We start from the raw sequence: 26,362 nt of genomic DNA on the forward strand, positions 1-26,362 counted from the left end.
TCCGACAGCGGTCAAATTTATATGCGCATCTTTTGAGGGTTAGGGCTAACTAAGAAACATGGATTTAATTCTAGTAGCGCCATCTATGTGTCAGGCCGGGCACTTTTCAATTGACCTGTTAAGGTATGGTTTTTAACTTTATTTTTTCTTGGAACTATCGATATTTTTTATACTGGTTTCAAAAAATTTATCGATATTTTTTTTTCTTCGATATATCGATTTTTTTTTCGGTGGCCAACGCCCCTACCCCTACTTCCGACCACTACTCACTGAATTACGTCAAGTAATTCGACAGTACCTCATCTAGTTTTTTTAGAAATACATATATAAAATAAATAAAAATCACGAATGACTCTAACGTAATTATTTATTTGTTAACGTAATTAGTCCATGGAACATCAACTTCATTGAACCAACAATATTAATGACAGACAGAAAAGGGAAAAGTAACAAATGTTTGATGTGAAACACGTTTAATGTTCCTATATATTGTTTATTTCTTACAGGTCTTTATATGCATTTTTAAATTTGATATAAAAGACGTTCTGTAGCTGCAAGAATCACACGGATGAATTTTATTCGTCACAGACTGGGTAAGTTCCATTTCCTTTGAGTGTTTTGCTAAAATGTGATTTTCTAAAATCTGTTTTGAGGAGAATTTCTGTTTACATGAAATACAACAATATGTCTGAATCCCTGTATGTGTTTTCAGATGTGTTTTGAAACTGGATCCATGTTTAAACATTCTTTCGCATATCTGACATTTGTAGCTAGAATCATTGTAATCCATATGTACTTGTTTGTGGCTTTTGAGATGAAACGTTTCAATACCACACAGACTACAAATACGTGGTTTTGAAGTGATATTAACCTCTTGTATATGATCTTTATGCCTTCGAAAATAATGTATATTTAAATGAAAATTTTGTTTGAAAAACTTGTCACAAAATCGGCAAGAATATAACCGTGTTGAATAGTGTATATTGAGATGTGTTTTTAAACTACATTCATATCGCGTTTTAAAATCACACACATGACAAAAATATATTTTATTAGGTATCTGATCCTTGTCTTCCCTAACTGCTTTTTTCCTGTTCGATTTTACTATCGATTTGATATCGATTTTTTTTTCTTCGATATATCGATTTTTTTCGGTGGCCAACGGCCCTACCCCTACTTCCGACCACTACTCACTGAATTACGTCAAGTAATTCGACAGTACCTCGGCTAGTTTTTTTAGAAATACATATATAAAATAAATAAAAATCACGAATGACTCTAACGTAATTATTTATTTGTTAACGTAATTAGTCCATGGAACATCAACTTCATTGAACCAACAATATTAATGACAGACAGAAAAGGGAAAAGTAACAAATGTTTGATGTGAAACACGTTTAATGTTCCTATATATTGTTTATTTCTTACAGGTCTTTATATGACTTTTTAAATTTGATATAAAAGACGTTCTGTAGCTGCAAGAATCACACGGATGAATTTTATTCGTCACAGATTGCATAAGTTCCATTTCCTTTGAGTGTTTTGCTAAAATGTGATTTTCTAAAATCTGTTTTGAGGAGAATTTCTGTTTACATGAAATACAACAATATGTCTGAATCCCTGTATGTGTTTTCAGATGTCTTTCGAAATCGAATCTCCGTTTAAACATTCTTTCGCATATCTGACATTTGTAGCTAGAATCATTGTAATCCATATGTACTTGTTTGTGGCTTTTGAGATCAAACGTTTCAATACCACACAAACTACAAACACGTGGTTTTGAAGTGATATTAACCTCTTGTATATGATCTTTATGCCTTCGAAAATAATGCTTATTTAAATGAAAATTTTGTTTGAAAAACTTGTCACAAAATCGGCAAGAATATAACCGTGTTGAATAGTGTATATTGAGATGTGTTTTTAAACTACGTTTATATCGTGTTTTAAAATCACACACATTACAAAAATATGTTTTACTAGGTATCTGATCCTTGTCTTCCCTAACTGCCTTTTTCCTGTTCGATTTTGCACGTTTACTGCCATTGTCATCATCCATTTTCTCCCTAAAAACAATAAAATTAAAGAAATAAAAGAGACAAATACAAATACCACATACTACAAATTATATATAGATATATAGCCTATTCAAAGTTTCTTTGTACATACGTCATTAAGATGTTTAACGTATTGCCTGTCCGAATTTGTAAATCCGTTTCAGAATTATAGAATATTTTCCGTCTCATTTTATTCTAGTTAAATTTTATTCTAATTAACTGTAGTTTTTGGTTAAAATAAATTATATTTGATAACAGTTTTGTTCAATTATTTCATTTAGATTAGAATTTTGTTGTATGTCGAAACCAAAATGAACTAAAATTCGGAGTTGACGCGGCAACATTGCGACATTGTGACGTCACAAATTTAAATGACGTGCGTACAATATAACTTTAAACAGATTATACATAACAGGTCAATTGAAAAGTGTGACACATAGATGGAGCTACTAGAATTAAATCTATATGTTTTTTAGTTTGCCCTAACCCTCAAAAGATGCGTGTGTAAATTTGACAGCTGTCGGATCATTAGTTTGTGAATTATAGCATTTTGAGTGAAGCAACTTTTGTTATTGTGAAAAAATGACAAATGAAAAAAACAAAATCAACGACAAGTTGATGATTCGGAGCAGTGTTTGAAGATGATCAAGCGTCATGAACCTGAGTTTTTGCGTCGATATGTGACAATGGATGAAACATGGCTCCATCATTTCACTCCGAAATCCAATCGACGGCCATTCGAATGGACTGCACACGATAAACCCGTTCCAAAGCATCAGAAAACAGTCGGCTGGCAAGGTTATGGCATCTGTATTTTACAATTTTGCATCTGTATTAACAGCAACTATTACATAGCGTTATTGGACCGTTTGAACGACGATATCGCCGAAAAACGGCCGCATTTGAAGAAAAAGAAAGTGCTGCTTCGCCAAGACGATGTACCGTGTCAAAAATCCATAAATTGGGCTTCGAATTACTTTCTCATCCACCGTATTCTCCAGATCTGGCCCCCGGCGACTATTTCCTTTTCTCAGATCTCAAAAGAATACTCGCTGGGATGAAATTTTCGTCGAATGAAGAGGTGATCGACGAAACTGAGGCCTATTTTGAAGCAAAGGACAAATCGTACTACGAAAATGGTATCGAGAAGTCGGAGGGTCCCTATAATCTGTGTATCAACCTTGAAGGGAATTATGGCTGAATAAAAAAAAACTAATTTTGCCAAAAAATGGTAGGCCGGGGACTTTTCAATTGACCTGTTATAGTTCATTCAAAGTCTTTTTGTACATACGTCATCAAGATGTTTAATGTATTGCCTGCCGTAATTTGTAAATACGTTTCAAAATCAGACAATATTTTCCTTCTCATTTTATTCTAGTTAAAAAGAGACACAATGCTATTTGAATAGTTCAAACGCGTAAGGGAATGAGTCTGTTAAAGTCGTCTGGTTGTCAGACGTATGCAATATTCTTAAAAGCAATAGTGATAAGAGGTTATAACTCCAACTTATAAACCATTGTGGCTATATAATTAACTATACTTTTAGATGTACTATAATGTTAAAATAAATTATATTTCATCACATTTCTGATCAATTATTTTATCAGATTAGAATTTTGTGCAGTTTACCTTTTTCGTTCACACCTTTTCTGGTGCAAATCCCTTTCAGATTCTGATAACAGATAACACGGACAGTGTTTGCATCCATACCATTTTTCTAAATTGACTGGCGGCTTCTTAAACTTGCACTTTAATTCATGATTATCCCGGAACTTTATCGTCGACAAACCAATTTTACAATACCGACAGCAGTAAAAATCTTCCAACACCGTTTCTAACGTCGGATCAAAATACCTACGCAAAAAAAAACAAAAAAAACAATGACGTTTTATCAAATTTTCGATTAAAACCACAGAAAAAATAGAGATTTAACTTTGTAGACTATTTTGGAGAAATGTTTCACGACGTCAAATGTATAGATGTCACCACTTTGAACATATTAGTTGTTTGAATCGCTATGCTGCGTATGCGATATATCAGTTTTGTTTGTATGGCACATTTCGACTCCTAATTAAATATATGTCAAAAATATGTCTTGTAAAAAATCCCAAATTATCTGGATTAAGATTTGCATTGGGAACTATCGACTGTTTTAGTAATTGACTACTTTTTACTATCGACTGTTTCAGTCGCTATTTTTGGTTCGACTGATTTTGAACTACTTTTTACTAGTCACTGTTTCAGTCGTTATTCAAGATACAACTGATTTTATTATTTTATTTACTATCGACTGTTCAGCCCTGTACTTTTAGTTACTATTTTTAGTTCTATTAGTTTCATTCGACTCATTTTTAACATTCTGGCTCTGTCGTTCTAGCCGCGACCTTGACGAAAATGTACCCAATTTATGCTTACATAGATTTATATGTAATCTATATAGTTTTATGAATTTTTTGGTAGTTTGCTTAACAACATGTGAAATGACATTTTTCAAGATTGTTAATGTGATAGGGTAAAAAGATTAAAATTGTGAATGATAAATAATACTAAAATACTTTTGACGTAGTAGTTATGGCAAGTGGTTAGTTTTTATGATAATAATAGGTAATATTTCGATTACTGTCTCGATTTTTTGTTAAAAAATATTTTCGTTCAATAATAAATAAAGCATTTACTTTATTTTAAAAAAAACACTAGTAGTTATTGTGCGAAATCTGGCATCTGGCAAGATCTGGCCCCGAGCGACTATTTCCTGTTCTCATATCTCAAAACAATACTCGCTGGGAAAAACATTTCGTCGAATGAAGAAGTGATCGACGAAACAAAACACAAATCGTACTACAAAAATGGTATCGAAAAGCTGGAGGGTCGCTATATAATCAGTGTATTTTGCAATTTCGCCAAAAAAATGTGTTTTACTGTGGTAGGCCTGGGACTTTCCAAGTGACCTGTTATAATAGATATTTAAATTGACTTATAGATATCAAATTAGTTGAATGGTCGATTATAGCCCCACTTAGATATTGGACGTAGCGAAACTTTTCTCCAGAAACCCCTATTGAGTTAACTCTCTATGACTCTACAATCAAAACACTTACCTTTTAGGCTCAATGCCGAGTTCCCTTGCAAAACTGTCGCCATAATACACCAGCAATTCTTCGTCGGTTTTAATCAACCTGGTCGTTCGGTAGTACAGACCACCTCGGTACTGAAAAGCCACAACGTTCTGCATCGACATGTGAGGGGCACAATTCACATATCTAAGCCAGTTTGATTTGGTCTCATCGGCAGCGTCGATCTATTGCACGATCAAATTGTTTTAATAATTATCCTAAACAACATTAGCCGACCTGACTTCATCTACATAAAAGAATGTGTAATGAATATATATATAAAAGTGCTTCCGAAGCAGCAGTCAACTCACGTTTTCTCAATTTATGACCTAAATATGGTGCAATGTTGACGCATTTAAGTGTATTTTAGCCTCGATATATAACAACATTCTAATATTAATAAAATAATGCAACAAAAATCTTATAATATATAATTTATTTTAAGATTATAAAATTAACATTACATCTAATGCATATATTATCGAAACACTTAAACTACAGTCAATGAAACAGCCACAATAGTCTGTACGTTAGAGTTACATTATTTTATTTACATTTAACTCTTTTCACATAATTAATAATTGTACATCCAAGTAATGTATTTTATTTTCATTAGAGAACATATTTGCCTTTTTATGTTTAGTTGTTTCCTTCGTTGCAGTGTTTTCTGGCAAAATCATTCCGATATCACTGCATTTATCTTTAGTTACTACCTGTATTCATTTTTCTTGATAAAATCAGATTTAATCACTACATTCACCCTAATGCATTTGCCATATCTGCAAAACAATTAGTATTCATTCTCTCCTCGTACCACCACTTGTTGGCATCTTTTTGTTGGATTCCTATTTCTGGCATGAAGAACAATATATCTGCAATGAATTATTAAAAACGAACTTGCCGAACACAAATTGAAAAATCAAGTCTCCCTTAATTTTATTATATGGATTTAAAAATTGTATTATTGTAAAGGAAATGTCTGGAAGTGGTATTGGACCTCTTCCTGGGTTATCTTTATACTATTTAAATCCTATGCTTCTTAACTGTGTTTGAAGTTATAACTTATATATCCCTCAAAGAGTTGCATATATTTATGTTTTTTATGGATACTTTCCATACTAACAGTTATCTATAAAATAATTGTATTAAATTATTTTTATCTTAACTGTTTAACTACTCACTGTTTTTATATGTTTCATAAATTTAATGTTAATAGAGCTAGGTATATAGATTCTTTCCTTACGTTTTTCTTTAATTTGACATTTTTTAACTGTGAGTTAATGTGCTCATACTAATATTCGGTGCAGCTGCAACATAATAAAAATATTTCCGATAAAAATCCCAGCTCCCTAATATTTAATAGTATCAATACTTACCCTATTGATTAAAGGTGTATCTGTTTCTGACTGACTGTTTATTTAACTTCGGCATTTTTTAATCAGAATAATCAAAAATATTAAACAGCAATTTCAAATTTATCAAAACAAAGAGCCGAAACGTCTGCCGGTTTATAACCTCTTATCACTAATGTTTTGAAGAATATTGCTGACATTTGACAAACGCACTAAGGGCATTGTATCTCTTTTTAACTGGTATAAAACGAGAAGGGAAATATTGACTGGTATTGAAACGAATTTTGAAGTTGCAATAGGCAATATAGACAGACATTATAGATCTTGATGACGTGAGTTTACCGCTACTTTGCACGGACTATATATACAAAAAAAAACAGGGTACGTACCAACTTTCCATTCCTTAATTTCCAGCTATAACCATTGGTCGTACTCACTCTGGTCACTTCACCCTCATAAGGTCCAAATTTAATCCCCGCAGGCAATGGTCTTCTAGCAAACACTCCCAGGCCGTGTATCGACGAACTACGTATATCCAATAACTTGGGAGCGGTTTTCTTCGCCCTATCCGGTACGGCCATAGGCACAGGATTATCACTAATCATCACCAACATTCCGCAGGTGGGACAAAAATCCAACACGTCTTTATTGCAATTATCGCAAACTACATAAAAACAACGCTTACAAATACACATTATCAAAAGTACTTAATACGTACATATCAGTCGGTCTTCCTCATTTTCGCAGCCCTCGAAATAACTGGTCACCGTCATTTTCGCCCTTCTTTTCGGATTTTTCCTAACCGTAATATTGCCATCACCATCATCTTTTGCTATATCTTCGTCTCCCGATTTTCTACCAAATTTTTCGGACAGTAAGAGCGATTTTTCGTTGCGCGCGTAGGACCTATAAAGGTCATACAACGCCGCGCGGTCTAATTCCGCTTTCTTCGACATTATCGCCTAATTTTCCTACCAAAAAAAACTTTTATAAACACCTTAATTCCACTTTTGCACTTGTTGAGTGCCTAAAGGACCTTCCGTACGTCCAAAACCGCGGCAACCTGTCAATAACTGAAAAACAAAAGAAGTCGATGGCGTTTCAACGCCTACATGGGTGAAGATAATACAAGAATATAAAGGTTTTTAAAATACTTTATTTATTTGCAATTGCATACATACGAAACACTAAATTATTTTTGGGTAAAAAATGATTACTAAACTTTGACACTTAATAATTCCCGAATTTGTTGTGTCAACCATTCAACGCCTTCTTGTAAACCCTCGCCGGTCAGAGCGTTACTCGCCGATATATGCCAGGGTTTATCCATGATTTTATCCAAACCTACGGTATATAACGCCATGAAATACTTTGTAATAAATTTATGTTATCTCACCTAAAGCTGCGGCTATTTTAACACTACTCAGAGCTTCCCTACAGTCCATTTTATTGGCGAAAAACAATATCGGAATTTTCTTTTGACATATATCGGGGTGTTGTAGAAGCAAATCCAGTTCTTCCTTAACTACGACCAATCGTAAACGATCACTGCTATCGATTACAAATATGATTCCCTGGCAATCTTTATAGTAATACTCCCAGAGGTCCCTGTAGCGTCCATGTCCGGACATATCGAAGGCTGTAAATCCTAAATTTTGTTCTAAAATATGTTCCATTGTCTAATTACCAGCAAAATAGGGTCAATTCGAACTCACTCTGAAATCTTTCCACGCTAAAACCAACCGTCGGCACGATATCCGTAACTTTGTCATCGTCCGCTTTAAAATTATTAACCACCGTCGACTTTCCACTATTATTCAGACCAACCACCAAAACATTAACATCTTTCTTTCCTACCCCGAGGAAACTCACTAATTTCTGAAACAAACCCATGGTACATTGTTTCTTTTTACCGGGTAAATAAGTAATCCATTTTTAACGACAAACCCAAGATGCCTGTGTTTGATTTATTGTTGTTATGGTAACACAACAACCAAATACAAGTATTTTTAGTTGCGTCAAAACCAATTAGTTCTTCAATAGCATTTCAACATTTTTATTTAATTTTTTTATCATTAGATATTAGTCAGTTGTAGTTAATGAGATCAAGTACAATTTAAATTGTTACTAATTGATTATTTATTTAATTGCATTATTTGTCGAGAGCCACCTATTGACTAGAATGTCTACTAAAAAGACCTTGTTTGGCCATCAAGACAAAAATGGAAATCGTATCATAACCTCAATCAGTTGACTGAACCTAGACTTTTTCTCAAGACACAGACGTACGCCAAGAGTTCTGTCCTTGTTGCCTACACGCAGAGGGAGAAGGATCCGAAATAATTTATGAGGTATCAATCTACCTCTAAACAAAATCTTTTTTCTAATTTTTAGGTAAAAAAATTAGCTACCGTTTTAACAGAGTGGCAATGGAAGACGCAAAAGAATCCGAGGTGTGCGTAGAGAAAACTCAGGTAAGACATCACACCGGCCTGGCAGCCTCGTAAAAGTGAAAGATCGCATATAGCGGCTGTTTAATCTGGGTCGCAAGTTCACAAAGTGGAGCACCTTCACCGCAATTGTGTTTTCACCTTGGTCGGGACCGTATAATCGCTAGATAAACGTCTGCATGTCGTGATGATTTTGCAGGAGAATCCTGAAGTTTCAGCAGCAGTTGTAGAGGAAAAAACTTCACCAGAGAATTCGGAATACGACAGTGTAGATAGCTACAGCGACGATGAACAGCCGATCGTAAAGGCCAGATCGAAAGCGTCCGGTTTGGATTCGGAAACAGAAGGTAAGTTTCAGCCAAAACCGCTAGCTTAGTGTGCTTGAGGCTGGGTTTTCAGGGAGTGTGATTCTAGAAAGGGAGGAAGGTGATGGTCAGGAGAGTGCACCAACTAAAAAGGTTGACGATGACGAGGACAAAAAGAATCCACAGTACATTCCCAAAAGAGGGACTTTCTATGAACATGATGACAGAACCGCAGATGATATGTAAGTTATGGGAAAAAAACTGTTATAACTGTAAATGTATGACACAGCGGCTTTTTTAGTGAAGCACAAGAAGCAGCTGAAGCTGACAAGGATGGCAAAAAGAAAGTCTGGCAAGATAAAAAGGAGAAATGGAAGCATGATAGGTAAGAAAGTCAGGAGAAAGCCATTTTTTATAATAATAAAGCATTTGTAAGGTTCAATGACCAGGAACAAGCACCTAAAAGCCGTTCAGAGCTAATATCAATATATGGTTATGATATTCGCAATGAAGATGGTCCTCCAAGAGCCAGAAGGAGAAGGAGATATGGGTAATTGATTTTGTTTTATTTATCTATAGTTTATTGTATTACTAACATTCTCCATTGTAATATCATGCCAGGAAGAACAAGTAAGTTTTTTTCAGTCATGTTTTGAATAAAATACTATAATAAATGATCATTAATTTATTATGTCGGTGATTAACAGCCGTGGCCCTAACAAATATACTCGCAACTGGGAGGATGAAGAGGCTTACAGTAAGCCAACACCCGTAAGGCCTAAAAAACCCCAGAGAACCCCAACCCGGCCAAAGAGGGGTAACCAAGAAGAGTTCCCACCATTGGAAACTGATGGTAAGTGGAATAGTCACCGGATGCTCACAGAGATTTAAATTCCTACTTGCCAGATTACAATCAAAGGTCCAAATCAACCGAATCCAATAGAGAGGGCAGTGTAGAAAAAGAAGAAAAAGCCGCGAACAAAACAGAAAGGTTTATATTAGAGTTTTCGCAATGTAAATTAACAACAGGGTAATGATGAGTCTTTCTGCAGTAAACAGGACCACAAAGAGAGGCCTAAGGACCAAAATCAAGAACACTCCGACGGTCACGCTGAGGCGGAAGGGGCAGGGACAATCAAACAGAATCAATCCGGACGGGTGGGTTCGGGTAGAGTGTTGAAACCCAAAAAGGAAATAAAAGACTCTGACTATAGGTAACATTGTTGTTGCTCTGTTCCAACAGCGGTTAAATCCGTGTGTTTTCAGGGGCTTCACTAAGAAAACAAGACAGCAACGTGGCATGAGAAACGATCAACAAAAGGTGCTGCCACCACGGAATATCAAGAAGGATAGTGAATTCATACAAAGCCAGAATTTCACTAATAAGAACAGTGGTAAAAGTGGCGTGGCCGAGGTCGAGAAGGAACTGGGCGAGCTTCATATACAGGTGAGCATGACGATAAAGTAAACAGAAGGTAATTTCGGATTGGCACATGCCCATTTTCATTTACTTGAATTAGTAGGCAGAGGGAACAAATGCATATACCAAATAAAAATTCGGAAACATTTGAAGATAAAAAGTCATATTATATTCGAAAACTTTATTGCAAATCATATAATTTTAATCTTTTATCCATATTTCTCACCTAAAATATATATTACAAAAATAATGCATATACCAGGCTGATTGAAAGAATAATTTATTTGCCGAAATGTTTAAATAAAATTCATTGTTCTTCTCTTATTCATTTCATTCTTATACTCAAAGGTACTCCTAACTTGGCCTACTTGGAGTTAAGCGATGCAAATATGGAATTGTACATCGTCAAAGTCATCAAAGCAACTAGTAATCCAATCGACTTGTTTTGATATGTTTGTCATTGATCATTTGTGTAGAAACCACAGTCAGAAGTCACTAAACTTGATGAAAACTATTAGACTCATACCGCTTGAACAGAAGTGTACAGATAGTGTTAAAATAGAATGGTATATTCATACTCAAAAATAATTCTTGAGCTAAATATTTACGCTTTAGTTAGTTAACTAAAAAATATATTGATTTAATTCTAGTAGCGCCATCTATGTATCAGGTCGGGGACTTTTCAATTTACCTGTTGTATATTTTATAAGAAAAGAAAACAGACGATTCTTATTATTCTCGAATTGTTGCGAAGCTAAGTTGGGATACATATTACATTATTACAAACTTTAAAATGCCCGATTATACACACTGTAAGTAGAAAAGGAAGGTTTATAGTGACTTTTCTCTTTTTTTTACACAGGACGGGCCTTTTAAGGGTAACAAGGCCGGTAGCAATAACACTCAGAATAGGCAGGGTAGCGTGCCGCCACGTTTACAACAGTCTGAACAGAAGGGATCTAAGCGGTACAGCTCGATGAGGCAGAGGTCCTTGCCGGAGAGTGGTACTCCCCCATCCAGTAACTTCAGTTTCTATCCTAGCGGTAAGAGCTCGTTCTGTTTGTCGTCGCGTTTTTACCTGACATGATTTTTTTTAGATTATAACTCCACAGCGCCGCCGCCCGCCAGCCAACAGCCCATATTGCCGAGTCCCATCCCGCCACAGTCCCTAGTGCCCCAACCGGTTCCCGTCACGGCTGCGGCTCCGCCCCTCCTGCCCGGACCATTTCCGCCCGGCGCCCCGTTCGCCACCCAACCTCCTCCGCAGGCCTACCTCCAGCCCGGCCCCCCTCCGTACATAGCCCCCCCGTCGCAACCCCAGATCGTCAGCTACGTTCCCCCGGGCCAACCTCCCTACGTCCAAGGCTACCAAGGTCAATTTAACTCAGTGGTCAGTTAAATCCAATATTGTTACTCGGTGGATTTTGGAACACGCCTCTGTTTCTTTCCAGACCCAGCCGACGGACCTGTACCAACCGCAGGGAGGCATAACGTATTATTCGACCGATCAGCAGGTGGTGCAGAGGGCGGCCCCCCAGAAACGGCCCAAGGCCGCCATCCCCATAGTGGCGCCGAACGATTTCAAGGAGAACAAGGAACAGGACAAGAATCAAAAAGAGGAAGCCGCACCTGCCGCCCCCGAGGTCACCACCACAACCACCAGCACCGTCCCGGCCCCTCCCGAGACGGTGGAGGTCCAAGAATGAGAATGGCTGTTGGTCTACGTAGGGTATAATTCGGAAATAATGTTTTAAGAACGTTTTTTTTTTCTTTTTCCTTTATCTCTCTCTCTTATGTCCGTTTTATTTGCTTTTCGTTTCTTTGTGAGGACGCCGTCCGCGACAAAGTCGCGCGTTCGCACTAACGCTTTTATTTTTTTAACACAGGTTTTTTTGTTCCCTACTCCCAGTTATTTTACATTTAATGGTGGGTCAATAAATTATTTAGGCGAGTTCCAAAAAAAATAAACGAGAATATATCACTACGATTGTCACTTTTTAGGATATCCGTAAAATTGTAGCATAGAAGATGTTATTTATTTATGTATTGCTAAATATGTATTGATTATATACATATATATATATATATATATATTCCTGAAACAAAAAATAAAAATTTATACAGCCTACTTTTTTTTATTATTGATATGAATTATTTTTCTACATACCCATGATGAATATAATAACTAATTTCACCAAAAATACTCTTACAGATGTGACAAATGTAAAATTAAATGCTGAAGGTGTTATATAATATATTTTTTGTAATTCAGAATAATCTAACTAATATTGCTATTATTATGTAATGTTAATCTAATAAAATACATTTTTGTACCATTTCATAAAGATTGAAACTGTCACTTTTGTTGAGGGCGGTTAGATCAGTTTATTGAAAGAGATTATGTAAAATTAGGTACTTAAGTAACTGGTCTATATAATTTTTCAGATACTTGAATTGGTTTAAATGATCTGAAAGTAATGACGTTTTAATCGTTTTTCTGGCCTTAAAATTGATAAGGTGACAAGGTCTGAACTTGTTCTGATATCTTATTGTTTTTTACATTTTCTCCATATTTATACTCAGAAAAAATTGCGATTTTTACCTATTTTTAGATATTTTATTTTTCCTATAACTCTACTTTAAACAAAGATACACGGGTGGAAATATTACGATATATGTAAAATTGTATGCTCAATAACCTCCTATCATCTTTTTTGTGGTACATGTTATAATTCTAGAAATACGGGCATAATTAATTTTTTGTCGAAAATTTTTTAAACCTAATTATTTCCAGTATCTCAAAAACAGATTGTCCAGTACGAAAATTGACGCTTCCATCGCATTTTTAATAAAACCCTGCGTTTTCAAGTCAATTCGAGACGTCATTTTCTCGATTTCTCAGATATATAATGTCTCATAAGTTACATGTAAGTATAAAATATATCTTTGACAATTTTCCCCACAATTTTTTTAGGCCTGAAGTTGATACGGAACAAGACAAATATAAAACATGTAGTAATACGTTTACTTTTAAAATAATTAAAGACAATGAACAATAAGTGAGTTATGACCTCAAAAAATATAAAGAAAAATGCACCACAGATTAAAATATAAATTAAGGTTATACCTTACCATCAGTGAAGCTAATGACATATTTGACATATCAAGTGTCAGCGCTCAAAACACATGTTTTAATAATAACATTAATAATATAAGGTTGGGGTTCTGTATTAAAATATTAAAAAATGGTAAAGTTTGAGCCCACTTAATAATATTGAGCTTATTCTTGATGTACGTATATTTTAGCCAAAACGTAAGGGCAAACTAAAAGGAGTTACCTTCCAACTGGTACACAGAAGTCAGCAAGATCCTTTGGTAGCTGACGAAACTGCCCCGCAGCGTGTCTTAGTGCCTCTAAATGACAAGGAAACGAAAGACGAGAAACAAAAACGACTCGACGAACAACACAAATATGGCATATATTTTGATGATGACCATAATTATTTGCAGAACCTGAAAGGTAAACAGTTTTGACTTGCAACATATGTACTACATTTATACTGCCCTTAGACCCAAGGGATAATGTTATGGAATGGCCCGATCATGTCGAAAAAGAACTTGAAGAAAGAAAACAAGCAAAACCAAAACTGAACTTGCCATCATCGGTTTTTGCATCACAAATAGAGGAAGATGTAGGAATGTTAAGTAAGGCAGCTCCAGTCTCAGGTCCCCAGCTTCACTTAGATCCTGATATAGTGGCTGCTATGGATGATGATTTTGATTATGATGACCCTGAAAACCAGCTAGAAGATGATTTCATACAGCTTGCACAAGGAGTTGCTTCTGACGAAGAGTATTTTGATGAGAATGATGAAGACAACTACATTGATTCTGACATGGATGATGTTGGGTATACTTTTTTTAATAATAGGAAAAATTGAATAATTAAATTCTATAAATAGTTCACTAGATTATTCAGACAAGTCATTCAATAATGAAGAAACCAAATCAAGATTCACAAATTATTCTATGACTAGTTCAGTAATAAGGAGAAATGATCAATTAACATTATTAGATGACAGATTCGAGAAAGTAAGTGTCAATGTTATGTTTTGTGCTATATATAATGCAGACATAATTTCAGATGTATGCCGATTATGACGATAATGAGATTGGATCTTTAGAAACTGAGGAAATTGAGGGTCATGTACCAGAATCATCTGACATATTAATGCAATATGCGGCAGAGTTTGAAAGGGATCAAAAGAAAGAACACCTGGATAATGAAAAGATCACCAACAAGATTCTGGAACAGTTGGAGCAAGGTTCAGATGAAGAAGAGGATGGTATGAAGTATGTTGAAATAGCAGAGAAAGACAAATGGGATTGTGAGACCATTCTGAGCACATACTCGAATGTTTATAACCATCCCAAACTCATCACGGAACCTCCAGTAGGTACTATATTATAGTAAAGCCACCCACATTCTGTTATTGTAATTTTTAGAGCAACAAAATAAAAATAGATAAGAAAACCGGAGTTCCCAAAGATGTTTTAGGTGCCAATAAGTTAACGACTAGGGCATTGAATCAACTGAATGCTCAGAACGGCATTTCGGATGATCCTGGAACAAGATCATTTACTGGTACTTGATTTAAGACAAAACATCTCTGTCTTCTTTTATTTTAATTTCTCCCCTTAGGTCAATCGGTAATCTCACAGCTATCAGCATTGTCAATACGACCGAAGGATGAGACATCAGAAGACAGAAGAGAGAGAAAAAAGGCATTGAAAGATTATAGGAAGGAAAGACGGCTTGAGAAGAAGATGAACTCTGAGGCTTTCAAAGAGGAGGCCAAGAGGCAAGTAAAGATTGCAATAAATAATAGGAATAATGTACAAGGAAACAAAATATTGTGAAACAATAAAATAAGAATATTAATTTGTATTTTATTATCATATTCTGGCGTGTTAATCAAATAACAACACTATAAACTTGATAAAGATAGCGCTGGAACAAAGCAAAACAAAAAAGCACGTTTACCTTTTTGCGACTAAATCTAGTAGGCGCGTCTTAATTCGTTTCATAAATAACAAATCTTCATATTAATGGATTTGTTTACCTCGAATTATCAACTCTGATACGGCCAAGAATTTCACTTATTATTAAAAGAAAAAGATTAAAAATAACTTTTTAGCCATGCAAATTTACACCGTTGTTATTCAACTATAAGGATAGTGTCAATAAAAATTTTATCATTTTTTCTAATTATACAACGCTCTGTTTGACCTTTCGTTATGTTGCTTCACAGGCATTATTAGATTAATTAATCATTTTGAGACAATATGGAAACAGACAAAATGTGTAGAAACAAACAACCCAGGTTGGATGGAGATATATAGATTATGTAATGAAAATTTACATCTATTATGAATGCCTGTAATTAAAGACTCAACCTACAAAAATGGTTTTTTAATGAATAAATAGCATTTTGAACATCGCATCCTATTGGACGATGAATGATCGTATAAGTCTACTTGAACAACACGACATCTAGGCCTACTTAGAAAATAAATGATGTTCTGAATATCAAGGACTACTTAGATCATATACTAGTCATTTATTTTCCACAAGCGGGCTATCTAATACCTAATAATATGCGATATTCTAGCTCCACAGGTCAATTGATGCGATCAAAACAACGGCATTTGTTAATTTTGCGATACATATCTTAATTGTTTTTACAAATTTTTGAACTATGACCGGTTGTTGTTTTTTAACCGCTTAATAATAAAATAACGATAAGTCGCGATCTTATCCGCTGATTGAGTTAAATCCGAGGCCCATTCCTGTCATTACACCCTTCTGCGTGCAGGAAAAACACACGCCCCTTAAATCCCAACTTAATTGTGTCTGGGGCTTTCTTTTCTCTATCCTTTTCGGCCGTTTTACGAAAAAGGATTTATATCTTATTTCGGTTAAAATGGTGCTTTGTTGTTTAGCCTCTTTTTTTGTAAAGAACCGCTGGTGTAAAAGGAGATGACAACGTTAGCGGTGTTGCCCAAATTGATCAAGAGAATATCCGAGATTTTATAGTTTTTTAAATATGCTTCTATAAATCGGAATTCATCCTGATATTTCAGGGAATATTTATAATTCCTCTTTTCCATTCATCCATTTCAAGGAGTGGTCAAAATATACCAGTAATAAGATTGGTTTGAGATTAATTATGTACATAAATCGGTGAACTGAGTGAAGCTTACTCGCATGCGAAATACGTATTGTTTACACCATAAGTTTCTTAAATATCAGAGTAATGAACATCTGTTGTACTAGATCAATTAATAGAGTTATCCTCACCTTGAACAGAACACAGAAAAATACGCATAAATAAAATAAAGCATCAATAATCTATGCAAACCATGATTCCTATGTTGTTTTCGCCATGCTAATGTATGCACACAAAACGATTATAAATTACATTCATTTTATCGAATAGTTATGCAAATTCAAACCAAAACCTAAAACTAATCTCGCCCGGGATAAAACGGGCGAGACGGCAACAGCGCGACCCAAAACAAAACATAAACGGCGCACGAATGAAGCGAGCCAGCCCCCGTTCGATCAAATTGAAACCAGCTGTTGACTAGTATGGAAGTGTCCGTTCTCTGTTATCGTTTGAATTGTCGCGACTTCTGTTCACGAACTGTGCGTTTTTCTTTATAAACTCGTAATTTCGTCTCGTTTCAAATAAACCCGGCGAAAATGTGGTGCCTCATCAGTCAGGCCAATTCGGTGATATTCGAAGTGAGGGTCGATCCTAAATCCATCGGACAAAAGTGTCTTGAAAAGGTAGGTAGGAAAGATATCAAAGAAAACAAATAATATTGCCATAGAGTACTAGAAGCTCTGGCGTGTATTTATTTAAAAATTATTACATGCTGCTTTTGATTTTAATAGTAAATAAAATATTATACATACGGATATATATTGTTAAATGCACGTTTTACCAGTTCCAAAGTTCAATTTCTCCAGGTAGTCCAAAGTTCACTGTAACAAAACCACTTTTCGAAAGTCCTATTTGCTGCGTTGATGATCTAATATATCAAAAATTATCCTCAGAAAAAATTAGCGTTAACTTTTAAGCCATAATCAATTAGTATAAACGAGATTATTAATTGTTTTCGATAATTTATCAATTAGTTCGGCGTTTGTTTTTTTTTTTAATTTGTTTTACGACCTTCTTATTATTCGGACCAGACCCCCTGTGAGCGCGCGGAAGAACGAGTGCAGTTTCGTGCTAGCCAGTATTCTGGATATATTTTTAGCGTGGTGGTGGACACTGTTCTGGGTCCGCAGGTTCATTGACTGGCCGATGTGGCACCGATGTTGTTAAAAAAGACGGAACCTCGATTGTTTTTATTTATTTATTAATAACGTTTCACGGCGGTTTTTCTTCATTTGGATTTCCTCCTGAAATCGCGGGACATTAACATAAGGCGGCCTTGTCCGTCCGTCCGTTTCTTGGCGTTGCTCGTTTGTTTTTCCGACTGCTACGATCGCCTCCTGAAATGGGGGATTCTGGCCTTGAGGTAGCACGTGCTAAAACGGTGCAGGTCCAAGCGAACTTTGGACCGCATCTTGGGAACGGGCATTTCCTTCACCGGACGTAGGCGACTCGGTGGCAGAGCTAAAATTAATAGCGGCGACATTGTATAACGTTAATTCGCCAGCAATTTCTATTTAATCCGCGCGCCAAGAGAATCCAAACGGGCAAAGTCCGATCTAACCGCAGGTCGCAATTAGTCACTACGGCCATGGATCGACGAGTTCCTATCACCAGAGTTCTCCTTTAGTTTTCTTATAGTTGTTTACGGATTGCTTGACTCGCATTTTGTACCTATATTTTAGACGCATCTACATGACATCATAACTAGCTGTGGTTGACATTTTTGTAAAATAATATTTAACACTAATATTCGTTCAGAATAATCTGACAATAACCTATAGTGACAGCTGATGCTCAATTATCAAATGGATATTAAAACTAGTCAGTTCTTACCTTTAATGTTCAACAGTTACTTGTTGACAGTGACATTGACAAGCAACGTGTTTTTTTAACTTTATTTTATAATTTTAAAATGCTGTTTTGCAATAAAATTTAGTTTTTTTTTTCAGAATTTAACTGTAATAAATTGTCAACTTGTAAAAAAACGTAAAAATACTTTTTTAGAAAAATAAATAGATAATCAAGACAACAGAACAAAGACATATTAATTTTTTACAAATTCCTTTACAACTATAACTGTTTCTATAATTTTTGAAATCAGAATATTGACAGTGACATTCGATGAATTGACACTGACAAGCAATGTGCTGCATTATGCATTATTTCATAATTTTCAAGTGCTATTTTACAATAGAATTTATTTATTTTTTTAGAATTTAGCTGAAATAATTTGTTAACTTTTAAAAAAAACTCAAAAATTATTTTTTAAAGAAAATAAATATATAACCAAGACAATAGAATAAAGATATATTATTTTTTTTACAAAACTTCTTTTACAAATATAACTATGTTTCTATAATTTTTGAAAGTAGAATATTGACAGTGACATTCGATGAATTGACATTGACGATCAATGTGCTGCTTTATTTCATAATTTTTAAGTGCTATTTTACAATACAATTTCGTTTTTTTTTTCAGAATTTAGCTGTAATAAATTGTCAACTTGAAAATAAATATATAATTAAAGAGAACAGAACAGAGATATATACATTTATTTACAGAATTTTTAAAAATAGAGTATGACAGTTAAAGTGCATTAGTAATTCATAAAATATATTTATTACAATTATAATTATTTGATAAAAAGATTTAAAAAATTAGAACACACAAATAATGAAAAAAATTCTGGGAACCATACAACAAAACTTAATCTATCTTAAATAGTTTAAGCATCCTACTGCGAGCTCGTCGAATATGCACTACCTTTTAGCGGGAGAGTGCGGTCCAAAGTCCAAGCGTTCGTAATCTAGACTAAGGTTATTTATAAGCAACAATTTTTTTACTGAAAATGTCATTTATATAAAATAAATTTGTTTGGATAGTTGATCGATAGAAGGTAACCGTATTATACCTGTAGGTCCAAAGTCCGATCAGAGCAATTAAAAAAACCTAACGTTACGATTTTACATACATCTCACGTACAAATAGCGTGGATACAATCGCTGTGAAACTATTCGGAATATATATATTTTTACAAGCACTCAAAAATGTACTATTTCAGACTGTTTTAAAGTTAATATTAATGAAAGCATAAACTGTTAATTACGATTACGATTAATTATTAACTGTCAATTACTTAACCAATACATTTGGCAAAAATTTCATGGTTTTGCGAAATTCACAATAAATTTTAGGAATTTTATGTAACTATTTGATAAATTATGAACTGTAACTGTCAGCAACTTTGTCAATGTCAAGAAATTCAGGGTAAAATGCTTGGTGCTCAGAAAATTATACAATATTTATGCCAAAAAGCTAATAAATTGTTACGTGTCATTTTTTAGTGTTAAAAATTTAGTTTGTCAGGGTAAAACCCAAGATGTCATGCTCATTAGGAAATTTTTATTAGGGTTTCTATTTATTCGTTCTAGCAATATTTTTAAAAATATAGATATATCAGAGAGAAAAAAATATCGATATGTTTAAGAATAAAAAATATCGATATCTCGGCATCTATAATTTATATTATATTTATCTTAGTGTCATATTTGACAACTCTTGAACTGTCACTGTCAGTATCTGTATTAGTGTCAGAAAAACTCAGTGGAAAATCGTTATTTATCAATAAATTCATTGTCAATGTCAAAGAATTACCAAAATAAGCAAGAGAACTATATGATATAAATCTTAGGAATAACATAATTTATTAAAATTCCATTAATGCAGAAGGTATGCCATCTATTATCTGATTCGACAGTTAATTCAGTGCGAATTATTTTTATTTTCAAAATTTAAATAATTGAATCAAGCTCTGTTGTCAGATATCATTGTCACTGTCAAATATTCTCTTATTAATGATAGTAAGACACAAAGAGATTGTTAATCACTCGTAAAACTGTTGTTTCGTACTATTTATTGGAAATTATTCTTATTTCGGTGAATGTTAACATTGAAACGTTCATTTCAATATATCTCTCGTCGGATACTCGTTCTAACAATCTAGCGAGCCACGAACAGTAAAAGAAACCCGGCCCAAACCTACTTAACAATTTAAGTGGTTACCTCAGTATCCGTACCGGCTGAAATCAGGGTCCAAAGTCCAAGACAGGTTGCGGGCAATTCGTCACGCAGACAGCACGCGTACCTTTTATCTATGGAAACTCTTATGTTAGTTCGTACGGTAACTGGTCTTGTCCCTTGATTCTTTCGAGACATAGCACACTCGATAGTTAACGACAGGCATTCGTCTCCATGGAAACTCAACATATCAACAACCTCTAAAACATTTCCGATTATGATTTTAGAATCTCCAAACAGAACCGATTTCTCTTTTTCGTGTTTTCTTTCTATAGTTACGTAAGGTTTTTGATTGTATTTGCGTGTCGAGACGAAATCCAAATAGATATTTATCATTTTTAAAATTATTTGTTAAGGCAACAAAACTGTTGTAAAATAAATACATTTCGGGGAAGATAATTTTAACCATAGTTGATGTTATTAAAGTATTTAGTGTCTCGTTATTTAGATTTAGTAAACATTCGGATAAAGCCGCGTTCTTACAGCTGCATACATACGCACCAGGTGTAATAGGGATCAAGTAAACCGAGATAATGATAGGTTGTTGATTACATAATTGATATGGGAACTGAGAAGTCGACTTGCAGCATGCAGTTTTACATCTAGGATGTTTAAGAGAATGTTAATTCTCAGACGCGTTATAGTATAGTTTCATTGAATACTATTGACCTTACGTGACCTTGAGGTCAGTTAATGAGGTAAAACGACATTTTCTTTTATTTGTTTGATTATGTCGACTATTGAATTCCTAATATTGAAATGACATTCTGACAACCGATGAATTACCCTATATCTATAGCTTTGGAGGTCTTCGTATCAATATCAACAGATTTCTGGCAAGCTTTCAACTGAATATAGTTCAACCACATTATGAACGAACTATTTGCATATTAATAAGGGTCTTTTGTGTGTATTACCAATGATCCAATTCAAAGAGAGCTTCTCAACTTTGTAAATAGTTCGAGCTTTTTGATAAGGTCGGAAATACTGGCACCTGCTCAGATCACCGCTGTTTATTTTTTGTCACCGATTTAACTGGGCTATACGCCTCAGACGCCACGTCTCGTATATCACTTCTATATGTTTTTCTCGTAATTTTAAAGATACTATTTCTGTACAGCATTCCCCGAATTATTGGCTGTTGTGACTGGCCCAGACCAAAAAATTGGGCGATGATCAGGCATTATTAATTAAATGCATAGAATAATGGGACTTGGGGAGGCCAATAAAATATCGATAGTTTCAAAAACTGAGCATCATACTTTGTGTTTCAAACCGAAATATCGATATTAAAAACTTAAGGTTTTTGAAGCAGAGTATCGAACTATTTCTCCAATCCTATTATAGGTAGGGTATCAAAAGAGTTGACACACATATTCAATTAAGTGGCCCAAATAGTTATGCTTAAAAAACCTGTCAAATCGGCAGAACAGGTCAGAGAAACTTAGAAATCACCACTTACAATCGACCAAGTGTACAGAATAACAGCGAAAAGGCCTTAAATATATATCTCTGCTTAAGAGTATAGAACAAGTACAAGAGCTGTCAACAAGATCTACAAATGGACTAGAGACTGGAAAATACAGCTTAATAGCACCAAATCTGTCCATGTTAATTTTGCGTTGCGACGAAATGACAAGAGCCTAATTATATCACTTGATGAATGTCCGATTCCTCAAGTGTAATCATTAGTCGGAAGATACTCTCCATCAGAGCCAGTTTATCAGCCAATAAATGCGGATCTATAGGGTGCAAATATCAAACCAACTAATAATCTAATGGTACCAAAACAAAATCCTACCATTAATTTGATAATTAATTGCTTTTCGCTGCATAACCAACGAAGAGCTGCCTCACATTTAACTTCCCCTTCTAAGTCTTATATTTCTATGATTAAATGTCCCCAGTTGCTGTGTCGGAAAACTGATAACTAATACGATACTTTTATTTCCAGATATGCGACCATCTAGGCATATCCAACGAGTCCGACTACTTCGGCCTCAAGTACGAGAATCAGAAGGGCGAGGAACTATGGCTCAATCTCCGAAATCCCATCGACCGTCAGGTGAACTGTCACGGTCACACCAGCCCGCTGCGATTAGGGCTCCGCGTCAAGTTTTGGGTACCCCCGCACCTCCTCCTCCAAGAAAACACTCGGTAAGACCATCCCCCCAATCCCCCATCCGACGTATATATCTAAATCCCCTGTTTTCCAGGCACCAATTCTACCTTCACGCTAAAGCGGACCTCATAGCCAAGCGCTTGTTGGCGAACGATTGGGAGACCGCTTCGAGAATAATCGCTCTCATCGCTCAAGCCGAATCAGACGACTACGAAGCCTTTCATCCGCCCCACAACGTCTACATGCAGGGTTCGTCTATCAGTACCATGGACAGTTCGTCCAAGCCCAACGATCTCCTTCAAAACATCATCAGAGAGCATAAGAAACTCAAAGGTATGAAACGTTCCACCGCCGAGTACTGGCTGTTGAAGGAAGTGGCGGAATTTGAGGCTTTCGGGGAGGAGCTGTTCACGAAAATCCAAGGGAACATCTTCATGGGCGTGGGACCTCACGGTAAGACCCGCAAACAGCGAGGCAACAACGAGGAAGTCGTTCATTGCGGCTTTATTATTACAGGTATAACCATATACGAGAAAAATTCCAACGACAAGGAGCTGATATCGTTCACCAATATTATCAGCGCCTCTTCGCATCGGAGAACCTTCAAGTTGGAGTACTACGAGTGCGACAACAAGGAGAAGGTGTTGGAAGTGAAACTAGATTCGTCCCACAACGCCAGCAGTCTCTACCGAGCCATCACCGAGAAGCATGCATTCTATAGGTAAGCGCGTTTATTTTTAATCAGCATACTTAGAAAAATCGAAACTATTTTTAATACCATTTTGGCAGATAAAGTATAAAATCACACCCGACTTTCGTGTTTCGCCAAGCGTCGTCGACGCCTACGCTTTCATTAAATCACCAGCCAACCGCGTGTCTACTATTTGCATTTTATATAATTTCAGGAATCATCGCGAGTTTCGGCTAAAACAAAATGTCATCGTCGTTTTCTCCTAAATTGTTTTGTTTCAGTTGGCAAGCGCTTGAAAAGATCTTTTTTGTTTCAGTTTTCGTATGATCAATCCCCCTCCAAGACAGATCGGTACAAAGACGCTTAAAGTTTTATAAATATTGATATTCTCGAAGACTCTCTCGAGACTACTACACACGTTTTTTTTCGGTATTTCCTACGCATAATTTCGCATATTAATCTTGACGTCTGTCAAATCACTAACATTCACCGTCAAGCCAAAACCCGTAGTTGTGGGTCTGGAATGATGGAAATAAGCACTACAAATATATAGTAAAATAGTTTAGAAATTAATGGCGTCAATTATAACAGTAATGTGGCTTATTCCTTTATCTTCTATGTAATTTTGATTTTGATCCACCTGCCTTTGAACATATTCTGGGTTTTTATTCAGAGTAATATTTTCACGGTCACTTAATTGAAAACAAAAACTTTCTACAAAAAATTGTACTACCGACTAATATTATACTAATAAACTAGGAGGGTAAACTAGGTACTAGGGGAATTAAGGGACGCTGAAAATGGGTCCAAAATAAATAAATAAATAAACAATAAACGCACCATGGAAACGAAATGAACCAATCAAATGTCTTCACAGCTCTTAGCATAGCGATTAAAACAAGTAATAGGTTCAAAGTAGTGACATCTAGATATTGGACGTCGCGAAATATTTCTCCAAAATTGGGTATAAAGTCAAATTTCGATCATTTCTATGTACCATATATCGTTTTTGAGCTGTCAGCGCCTAAAGCGTTCGTTTTACTTCATTTATCGTATGATCAATCCCCCTGTCCAAGACAGATCGGTACAAAGACACCGACACTTTTATAAATATTAATATTCTCCGAGAAATTAGAGACCATTACAGGTTTTTTTTGGAATTTCCTACGCAGAATTCTCGCATATTAATCTTCATGTCTGTCAAATCGCTATCATTCGCCGTCGAGTCAAAACACTGACCCTCGGGTTTAACATCTTACAATCGATCGTTGCCGTATTTTTAGCAGCTTCGCGTGACGTCCCATAATCAGACGTTAAGAAACCATTCCGCCTTTTTTTCTAGCCTGTGTTCCCGTTAATTCCTAAAGCCAACGTTTGTCGTTCTTTTTTTAGTTGTGAGACAGTCCGTAGTGCCGTCACCGCCCAATTTATACGAGACCTGAAGGGAACCATCGTGTCGATATTTAACGAGGACTCGACGCTGGGCAAAAAGTACGTCTTCGACATCCGAAGAACCTGCAGGGAGGTGTACGATAACGCCAGACGCGCCATCTACCAGGAGAGTCAAGCAAAACTCGCTCTAGAAGCGGAACACGCCAGTGGATCCAATTTCGATGGAGATTCATGTAAAGTAAGTTCCTTTTGGGTGCACGTTTGGTTGCCCGCATTAACGATCTTTTCCCCATCTCCTCAGGACTCCGAAGAGAAGCTGACCAGGTTCATTGAAGCGATGACCTGCAAGATATGCATGGATAATCGACTGGATTCCGTTTTCATGCCCTGCGCTCACGTGGTGGCCTGTTCGTCGTGCTCGGCCAGGATCAACAGATGTCCTCTGTGCCGGACGGAGATCCAACAGGCCCAAAAACTCTACATGCCCACCTGGTAGTCGTCCGAGCAGGCCACGTCCTCGTCCCTCTAGTATTATCGAAAGACAATCAATTGTTTTGTCTGTTATCGTTGACTCTGTTACTGTCATTGTGATTATCCGTCTATTTTATTTTCTCATATTGAGGATTACCATTTCGTGTGAATTTCCTTCCTTTTATTTACTATGTAAAGAATACTTACCTTTATATCGACAATAGATATGTTTGTAATATCTGAGAAAAAATGTTTAGTCTTTAATATCAATGCAAATATATGTGTAAGTGTAGATATTAGTCTAGGTATAGATATTTTGTAATAATCCATATGCTGTATACCTGTACCTTCAACCCAAAACCCCCCTACCCCCCCCCCAACCGAACTGTGTTAATAGTTTTTAATGTTTTTCTTTTGTTTTGTGATATGATTGCATTCTTATATGAAAGTATATATATATATAGGTACGTTAAGTTTATATATTCATAGTATTGGCTTTCAATGACAATTTGCTTTAAATAGTACCGTTATGTGATAATATGAAAATATTGAAAAAATGACCAAAATTTATAACACGTTATGTATAAATTTTCCTACTTTTGTTTATTTAAAACGAATTCGAATTTATTAAATAAAAAAATATAACACTATCTAGTGGTTTCAATTTCTCCCTCGTTTTGATCTG

At 35.5% G+C, this 26,362-nt stretch overlaps 5 protein-coding genes across 7 annotated transcripts; 3 read left to right on the plus strand and 2 right to left on the minus strand.

Moving 5' to 3' along the window:
* Positions 1–1,285: 1,285 nt before the first annotated feature.
* LOC143201591 (zinc finger Y-chromosomal protein-like) lies at positions 1,286–5,393 on the minus strand. The gene is made up of 3 exons (XM_076412733.1): positions 5,153–5,393; positions 3,684–3,908; positions 1,286–2,063 (listed from the first exon to the last, which is right to left on the minus strand). The coding sequence occupies exons 1-3, from the start codon at positions 5,290–5,292 to the stop codon at positions 1,418–1,420; spliced, it is 1,011 nt and encodes a 336-aa protein (XP_076268848.1). The 5' UTR covers positions 5,293–5,393; the 3' UTR covers positions 1,286–1,417.
* Positions 5,394–7,655: 2,262 nt separating this feature from the next.
* Arl6 (ADP ribosylation factor-like 6) lies at positions 7,656–8,492 on the minus strand. Of its 2 annotated transcripts, none has more exons than XM_076412735.1 (3): positions 8,235–8,492; positions 7,916–8,167; positions 7,656–7,863 (listed from the first exon to the last, which is right to left on the minus strand). In XM_076412735.1, exons 1-3 carry the CDS (start codon positions 8,410–8,412, stop codon positions 7,736–7,738), a joined length of 558 nt encoding a protein of 185 aa, XP_076268850.1. In that variant the 5' UTR covers positions 8,413–8,492; the 3' UTR covers positions 7,656–7,735. The 2 variants fall into 2 exon arrangements, with proteins under 2 accessions (XP_076268850.1, XP_076268849.1); XM_076412734.1 differs by having other exon boundaries at positions 7,916–8,179.
* A 288-nt stretch (positions 8,493–8,780) lies between these two features.
* btz (CASC3 exon junction complex subunit) lies at positions 8,781–12,820 on the plus strand. Of its 2 annotated transcripts, none has more exons than XM_076412736.1 (12): positions 8,781–8,993; positions 9,169–9,316; positions 9,369–9,516; positions 9,576–9,659; positions 9,711–9,824; positions 9,982–10,127; positions 10,181–10,265; positions 10,327–10,488; positions 10,541–10,721; positions 11,557–11,737; positions 11,792–12,084; positions 12,146–12,820. In XM_076412736.1, the coding sequence occupies exons 1-12, from the start codon at positions 8,949–8,951 to the stop codon at positions 12,398–12,400; spliced, it is 1,842 nt and encodes a 613-aa protein (XP_076268851.1). In that variant the 5' UTR covers positions 8,781–8,948; the 3' UTR covers positions 12,401–12,820. The 2 variants fall into 2 exon arrangements, with proteins under 2 accessions (XP_076268851.1, XP_076268852.1); XM_076412737.1 differs by having other exon boundaries at positions 8,802–8,993; positions 9,384–9,516.
* Positions 12,821–13,800: 980 nt separating this feature from the next.
* On the plus strand, positions 13,801–15,636 carry LTV1 (LTV1 ribosome biogenesis factor). Its single transcript, XM_076412739.1, has 7 exons — positions 13,801–13,942; positions 14,001–14,214; positions 14,265–14,604; positions 14,657–14,786; positions 14,839–15,147; positions 15,201–15,339; positions 15,397–15,636. The coding sequence occupies exons 1-7, from the start codon at positions 13,940–13,942 to the stop codon at positions 15,612–15,614; spliced, it is 1,353 nt and encodes a 450-aa protein (XP_076268854.1). The 5' UTR covers positions 13,801–13,939; the 3' UTR covers positions 15,615–15,636.
* A 1,680-nt stretch (positions 15,637–17,316) lies between these two features.
* dnr1 (E3 ubiquitin-protein ligase defense repressor 1) lies at positions 17,317–26,327 on the plus strand. The gene is made up of 6 exons (XM_076412740.1): positions 17,317–17,547; positions 22,956–23,158; positions 23,218–23,576; positions 23,640–23,844; positions 25,207–25,444; positions 25,508–26,327. The coding sequence occupies exons 1-6, from the start codon at positions 17,461–17,463 to the stop codon at positions 25,700–25,702; spliced, it is 1,287 nt and encodes a 428-aa protein (XP_076268855.1). The 5' UTR covers positions 17,317–17,460; the 3' UTR covers positions 25,703–26,327.
* The last annotated feature ends 35 nt before the right edge of the window (positions 26,328–26,362 follow it).

This window comes from Rhynchophorus ferrugineus, unplaced genomic scaffold (assembly GCF_030347505.1).
Source record: "Rhynchophorus ferrugineus isolate W39M unplaced genomic scaffold, kcgeb_rfMv2 rfM8, whole genome shotgun sequence".
NCBI classification, from domain to species: Eukaryota; Metazoa; Arthropoda; class Insecta; order Coleoptera; family Curculionidae; genus Rhynchophorus; species Rhynchophorus ferrugineus.